A 7444-nucleotide genomic window follows, 5' to 3' on the forward strand; every position below is an offset into this window, starting at 1 on the left:
TTAGTTGGGCGCAGGTCAGCAGGAAAGGGTTAGTGGATTTACGCAAGACTTGACGGAAAGCATCTCCACGCATACTCTGGAGGGGAAATGATGTGTTCTGATGCTTACCCATGCGGCGGAAATCAGGATGAGTTCTCCTCCTATTCAATCTCGCATGAGACCGGAGTCACTCCCAAAAGATTTACAGTGCACCGATATCCAGGTATATCATGTTGAACACATGGGGAAGTGAATTCATTCTCAATTTGGTATAAGAGCCTAGATACCCTCGTTGCATAATGCTTTTCTTTTATCCTAGTACTCGGGGATCCTACTTGTTCACCTCCTCCAACAGCGTCTTGGCAGCCAGCTTGCCCAAGTTATTCGAAGCCAACGGCGAATCGCCAGTCAACAGCAGACGGTCGCGATGGCATTCACCGGAGATGGTCTTGTTGATCGGCGTAACCCCGAGCTTCTTGAGTCGCTCCCCAACCAGCCACTCCATCTTGCCAGGGATGTAACCAATGTCGATATTAGCACCCTGGTCCAGCGAGTCAGGGAAAACATCGATGCTATAGCCCTCATAAATAAACTTGGAACCCTCAGGCTTACCAACGTCTGCGGCGAGAATACTGGCAGGTCCGTGGCAAAGCGTAATAAAAAAGCGATCATTGGCATGAGCCCAGCGAAGAACATCGCCGACCGTCTTGCTGAAGGGTATGCCATTCAACACGCCGTGACCGCCAGGAATGAAGACTGCCAGGTAAGGAGTATCTTGACTAAATCCCTTGCCGTCTTGGCCACTCCAGACCTCAGAGAGGTTAAGCGGGCTGCGAAGCTTCTGCTTGTACTTATCGTAAATCGACTTGACAGCCTCATCCTCCTTGGGAAAAGCCCACATCTCGAGCTTGACAGGATCACCTGAGAGAGTAGCGACATCGATATCGAAGCCAGCAGCGTCGAGGTGATACATAGGCAGCAGCATCTCAACTGGGTGATTACCTGTAGAGAAGAACTTGCCGTCTGCCATCTTGAGATAGCGCTCCTGGGTGCCGATCATGAGAATCTTCCATTTGCCGCCTGTGTATTTGTTGGGATAGTCGGCGCCGTCAAAATCTGTTTTGGCGGTAACGTATTGTGTGAGGGAGAAGGGTGAGGGGAAGTAGGCGTCATCTTCCGCTGTGTCACGGACGGGAGTCTTGTCGTCTTGCTTGGACATTGTGATGAGTTGTATAGCTAAGCGCTTGAAGAATTGGGTTGAATAGGAATAAGATAGCTTGGAGGTGTAAGGTTAATTGTTGTTGCGAAACATTTCTGAACGGTTGGAAGTTGTCTTCTTATAGCTGTTGAAGCTCTACGTACGTGGCGGCCCCAAAGTGAGGAGCACTGCATATTGATGAACGATAAGGTTTGACTTAATGGTTAGCTACCTTGTTTAGTGCCTGGATGGGAGCTACGGAGAGATTACTATTGGCTAGACTTGCTTATCAACTCCGACGGAGATATGATTAGCGTTCCGACGGAACCAGGGATGTCAGACGGAGCTGTACACTAGCCAATCAACCATCTAGACTCTATGCTGTGTCTTGAATGCCCCGCAACAACGAGAAACCAAGCTCTTGACGGAACTTCCCTCATTACGTCTCATTACGTCAACATTCTTTGGCATATAAGGCACATGCAAGCCTCCTGATAAGCCATCCGAACTTGTTTTCACTGTCACTTGCCAAAGCTGACTACTGTACGAGATAATTCTTTAGAGATGCCTACTGATTACAAGTTTGAGGGATGGATGGGAGAGGACGAGAAGTCAGCGGAAGGGAATATGGTTTGGCAAGAATACGAGCCCAAGAAGTGGGAGGAGACTGACGTTGATATCCGCATCACCCACTGCGGTATATGCGGCTCCGATATTCACGTCCTCCGATCAGGCTGGGTAAGTCTAAACGAAGCTTATTGTTACACGAGACAGCACTGATGAATGACACAGCGTCAAGCCCCATACCCCGTCGTAGTAGGCCACGAAATCGTCGGTGTTGCTGTGCGCGTTGGAACTCAAGCTGAAGGCGGCATCAAAGTCGGCGACATCGTCGGTGTTGGTGCTCAATCCGATGCTTGTCTCAACCGCAAGTTGGGCGGTGATAGCAATGAACGGCCTAAGTGCAATGAGTGCGCGTCTGGAGAAGAGAATTACTGCACCCACATGGCTCCAACATACGGTTCAAAGTTTCTTTCTACTGGCGACAAAACGCAAGGCGGTTATGCACGCTATCATCGATGCCCTTCGCACTTCGTCATTCGCATCCCTGAGGGTGTCGCTCCACAATATGCGGCGCCGCTTCTCTGTGGTGGTGTCACTGTCTATTCGCCTCTGAAGCAATTCGGCGCTGGGCCAGGTAAGAAGGTCGGTATAGTTGGCGTTGGAGGGCTAGGGCATTTTGCCGTACTATTTGCTCGTGCGCTTGGGGCCGAGGCGGTTGTGGGTATCTCGCGCAGAGAGAGCAAGAGACAGGAAGCTATGGAGTTGGGATGTACAGATTATATAGCAACGGCTGATGAAGAGGGATGGGAGACTAAGAACTCTCGGAGGTTGGACCTTATCATCTCAACTGTATCGTCTCCTAAGGTATGTTATCCTTTGCATACAATCCAAATCGCCGCTAACAAGAGTTACTGCAGATGCCTCTCGCTGATTACATCGGCCTTCTGCGACTTGACGGCACTCTCGTCCAAGTTGGGCTTCCTGAAGGTCAACTCCCCTTCCGACCAGGTAGTCTCACTGGGGCGCGTCGAAGGATTGCAGGCTCAAGCATTGGATCGCCGGGTGAGATCAAGGAAATGCTGCAGCTGGTCGCAGACAAGAATCTCAAACCTTGGGTTGAGATGCGTCCTATGTCAGAGGCCAACCAGGCTATCGTTGACTTCGAGGCAGGAAAGCCTAGATTCCGCTATGTTTTAGTTAACCCGGATTCCTGAATGTGATATATCTTTTCGTCAGGCCGTACGCAAGATAGACTTTATCAATGCAAAATACAAATAGTTCGGCACAATTCACCATTCAGGTTACGCAATTAAAAGCTTTGCGCCAACTAGCACTGGATGCGCCCTGCTCAGCGTGTGCAGTAGAGAAGGGTTTGGTTGGGATCATACAGGTTTCTAAGCAGGATGTTGTACAAGTCTGATCATTTTGAGTTAACACCTTTAGCATCTACCTATTCCTTGTTGTCAATAATAAATGAATGACTGGTTTCAAATAAGATGTGCTGCTGTTGAAAAAGAAGGTGGTTTCAACTATGCCCGGAGTTAAGGTTGGTGATAATCTTATGTCCAGGACCGGGCAACCAGCAAAACTGACAACCGACGCCGATATGAGTATGTATAAAATTGCCAAGTTTTTTATTTATCCTCTGAAGCTTTCTACTCATTCAGTATCTAACTGTTTCTTACTATTTAGCACCACGATATCACAAACCCCCTCTTCATCATGTCCTCAACAACAGAAACACTGAACCGGTCTGCCGTACTGTCTCACCCAAAGGCTCACCTCATGGTCATCACCTCCTCGCCAATTCCTGTTCCAACTGGGAATGAGATACTCATTCGTGTACGCGCCGTTGCGATCAACCCAGCCGACCACGCTGTTCAAAAGCTCGGGATCGTCATCAAACCCGAGTTCTACCCCTACGTCAGCGGCACCGATGTGTCTGGAGAAGTCGTATCTGTTGGTCCTGATCAGACAAGATTTAGACCTGGCGACCGTGTAGTAGGCCATGCAATGGCATGGCAGAAAGGCGACAACAAGTATGGAGCTTTCCAAGAATACTCCATCATGGCTGAGCCTATGGTAGCCAAGATCCCAGATCGTATACCTTACACGGAAGCAGCAGTTCTCCCTATAGGACTAACAACATCGGCTGCTATGCTGTTCAGTCCGACTTTGATGGGCCTCGATCTACCCGTGGCTGGAACCGAGAAGAACTCCAAGGGGAAAGTCGTGGTAGTTTGGGGAGGTAGCTCAAGTGTTGGGTCGAATGCCATACAGACTGTGAAGGCAGCTGGATACATCGTTGCGGCTACTGCGAGCGAGCATAACCACGGTTTATTGAGAGAGATGAACGTGGATTATATCTTCGACTACAAGAAAGATGGTATTGCAGAAGAGATCATTAACACTTTGAGCGGTGTCGGCGATCTTGCAGGAGTTTACTGTGCTGTATACTCAGACACAGCTATCACGGCTTGTGCAACAATTGCAGACAGACTCCAAGGCAAGAAGTCTGTGGGAACTATACTTCCTCCTGGTCTACCAGTCCCTGGAACGATCCCAGACAGTATGCAGGTTCTGGTCAATGACCACGTTCTTCTGGGATCAACTGAGACTGGGAAGAGACTATGGGTTGATTGGCTTCCGGGAGCTCTCGAAGATGGGACATTCAAGTGTATGCCTCATCCTGAGATTGTTGGGAAAGGACTCGAGGAGATTCAAGGCGCCGTAGATATAATCGGCAAAGGCGTGAGTGGGAAGAAGCTAGTGGTCGAGCTTTAGGTTTTGCATAAGGCTGAGTGATACCGTCTAATTCCAAGATAAACGTCATTTTCTATAGTATACCAAAGGTCCCTCAAATTATTTTAACCGTGTATTAAGTGCCTCCTGAGGTTGGTCCTGCGTATATCAATTGTGTTGGGTAGCTGGCATACTGCCCGAACTGACTTTATAAGAGTGTTATTTTGAGTTGATAGTCCCTACAGCTGATGGCTCATATCACTGGCCTCACAAACACGCACATCCTAGCCTAGCTGACGCAAAGTAAATCCCCGCCAAGATATACACTACTTTAGCACTAAGGACAGGATTTGTATTGCTGTACTGTATAGAAGAACACGGAATCTGAAAGAAGTTCGGTATGTACGTAAGTGCTGATATCACGGCGCGCAACTCTGTCGTTTGTCCATCGCAGCCATAAACTTGAAGAATTTAGAGAACCCTTAGACCTTAGTCTTGACCCAAGCACCGGCCTCCTGAGAGAACACATTAAAGTAGGAAGTGTGGGCGCCTGGATCAGTACCCTGCGCGCAAACATTATCGCCTGCCAAACACCAGGATCGGATTTTGTTGGAATATCGGTTGAGTGAGGTCAGTTGAGCCCCATTCCGAGGGTTGATCTGTCAAAATCAATGTCAGCCTTTTTTCAGGCGTTGCTAGAACACATTAATCTACTTACGCCATTCCTTGAAGAACCAGTACCAGTGTTGTAGGCCTGGCTGGCAGTGTGGCGAGGATCGCCAAAAAACAGCACCGCAGTAACTACACAGATGAGATTGGTCAGTCAAGCTTGAACGACATAAGAATTAAGGAGAAGGATTTACTCTTGTTGCCAGGCGAAGTCGCAGGATTCAACGCAGAGTTGGACTGCTGGGTACATCCCAAGCTCTGCCCCCCACCGCCGCCAAGCATGTCGCCAAATAGCTGAGCGCCCTGCGAATAGCCGCTCAGGACTAGCTTAGAGTCAGGGCATCGATTTGCGTATGCCGTGATCTGCGACAGACCGCCGGTGATCCCAGCGTAGATTGAAGTGCAGTATGTGTTGAAATTAGCCGGGTAATTGATGTCCTCGTAGCCACAGCTAGTTAAGCCACTGCAAACGGCTGAGACAATGGAGCTTTGGCGGCCCGGGTAAGGCTCATCGGTGCCACGAGCTAGGAAGATGTGCACATTTTGACATGGGGCTTGGCGCTCCTCGAGGTCGACGGCTGGAGCGCCGACGGCCAAAGGAATGAGGAAAAGAGAGGCGAGGAAAGCTGTGTTCAACATTTTTATAGCTGGCGATGAATAGCCAAGTCGGTGAGGTAAAGTTGCAATGTAGCGCTGTTGTAGATGGAGTTGACTATGAACAACGCGGAGGTGGCTGGCTATTTATCTATCTTCAAAGACAGAAGGTGCGCTCTATCCGTATCTCTCATATCTTGCTAAACACGCCGCATCTCTTGGTATTGTTAGTTTGGTCCGAGGAGGCTACTCGTGATTCTTCATTGTGGTATTGAAGATTCTGAAATAGGGCATTGGCCGTGTTGGAGGGTATGATTCACAATGCTTATCCAATGGGTACAGGAGCGATAGCCTTGTTTCCTATGTCACCTACCTATCCAGGAACTAACCTAGAAGTACTACCAACATATCTGGACTCGTGCATTCCAACCGGGCCGACTGAACCCCAACATATAGTGATGGGCTGTGAAGTTGCATATAGCCCCGCAATGGATCATCACCGACGTTACTCTGGGGTAGAACCTCGGCATCGAAGCAATACTTGACTATCTTGATCTATTGTCAACAGAAAGGAACAAATTGCGGGGTAATGTATCATGTGCCTGATTAGGTGGTAAGCCAGGGTAGTAAGTTGTGATGAACGCTGCATCACGGTATCGATCTCGATCAGTCCATAACTTCCGCGGCATGCTACACTCGGCCTTCGGCGCCGAGACCGAGGAGAAACATGGCCTTTCTCGATATCAAACCGACAGGCCTGAATTTTACCAACTACGCCGAAGGGAAGCAAGGCCGCCGACTGCAGCCTCTCCATCCAGGACTCAATGTTACAGGAGATCTGAACCCTCGGCGCCGTCCCCGCGCTCTAGGGTTGTCATGTTGCTCCGACTGGAGCGCCTGCGCTCGTCACTTACATGTGTGTCAGCGCTTTGGAATCCGACGGCAGGTTGCTCGGTAAAGATGCTATGAGATGCTTCGGGTAGCGCGTAAGAAGACTAAGGGTCGATCACTTCCCTCTGTCAGAATTACTTAAAGTGGAAGGTAGTAAGGATAGCAACGTAGAAGTTTTAAGCCGGCTGGCAGAGCTCTACCTTGGGCTGGGTGTTGATAAAATAATGTCACTTTTTATTCCCTATGTCTATAGATTCAGTTCTGTTTAGGTTATATTCTATCTTCTAGTTCTATAAGGCGCTGTACAGAGCATGGAGTATGGATAGAAAGCTTATGGCCCACCTGGCTGAGTTACACTCTATTAATAAGGAAAATACATCTAGAACGGTGTACTGGCCTGTCAAAGAGACATTCCAAGCCACCTCAGGAAGTGTATAGTGGATTGGGTCATTGTATACGTCTTTTTAGCCCGTCCTTTCCACCCATTGCCGCCTTCCAGCAAACAACACAGTCCAAGACTCAGAGCCTGTTCTTATTATAGGAGAGTTCGGCCGCAGTCAACTTAGCTATTGTTTATCTTTGACTTCTTATATAGATGCTGATGACCTCGAAGTTCCTGACTCGTGATACCTCGCTGTTAGCTCACATCAGGATCAACAACCCAGCACTCTTGACCTGGACCTTCTTACATATATAAGGAAATATAGTAGACAATAAACTAATTTACTTATACCTAAAACCAGATCTGGCTCTATATACCTCTAGATTAAGAAAAATATTATTTTTATTATTATATTTATATAGAAG

The 7444-nt window shown here is 48.4% G+C and overlaps 4 protein-coding genes across 4 annotated transcripts; 2 read left to right on the forward strand and 2 right to left on the reverse strand.

Moving 5' to 3' along the window:
- Window positions 1-310: 310 nt before the first annotated feature.
- Window positions 311-1198, reverse strand: FTJAE_12693 (chaperone hchA; the record flags this gene model as incomplete). Its single annotated transcript, XM_037345765.1, has 1 exon — window positions 311-1198. The coding sequence occupies one exon, from the start codon at window positions 1196-1198 to the stop codon at window positions 311-313; it is 888 nt and encodes a 295-aa protein (XP_037200281.1).
- Window positions 1199-1741: 543 nt separating this feature from the next.
- On the forward strand, window positions 1742-2955 carry FTJAE_12694 (NADP-dependent alcohol dehydrogenase 6; the record flags this gene model as incomplete). Its single annotated transcript, XM_037345766.1, has 3 exons — window positions 1742-1915; window positions 1970-2605; window positions 2659-2955. 3 exons carry the CDS (start codon window positions 1742-1744, stop codon window positions 2953-2955), a joined length of 1107 nt encoding a protein of 368 aa, XP_037200282.1.
- Window positions 2956-3463: 508 nt separating this feature from the next.
- Window positions 3464-4525, forward strand: FTJAE_12695 (zinc-binding alcohol dehydrogenase domain protein; the record flags this gene model as incomplete). The annotated part of the gene is made up of 1 exon (XM_037345767.1): window positions 3464-4525. The coding sequence occupies one exon, from the start codon at window positions 3464-3466 to the stop codon at window positions 4523-4525; it is 1062 nt and encodes a 353-aa protein (XP_037200283.1).
- A 440-nt stretch (window positions 4526-4965) lies between these two features.
- FTJAE_12696 (acetylxylan esterase precursor) lies at window positions 4966-5791 on the reverse strand (the record flags this gene model as incomplete). Its single annotated transcript, XM_037345768.1, has 3 exons — window positions 4966-5142; window positions 5202-5284; window positions 5347-5791. The coding sequence occupies 3 exons, from the start codon at window positions 5789-5791 to the stop codon at window positions 4966-4968; spliced, it is 705 nt and encodes a 234-aa protein (XP_037200284.1).
- Window positions 5792-7444: the final 1653 nt, after the last annotated feature.

Source organism: Fusarium tjaetaba (assembly GCF_013396195.1).
Source record: "Fusarium tjaetaba strain NRRL 66243 chromosome Unknown NRRL66243_c0000354, whole genome shotgun sequence".
Classification (NCBI taxonomy): Eukaryota; Fungi; Ascomycota; class Sordariomycetes; order Hypocreales; family Nectriaceae; genus Fusarium; species Fusarium tjaetaba.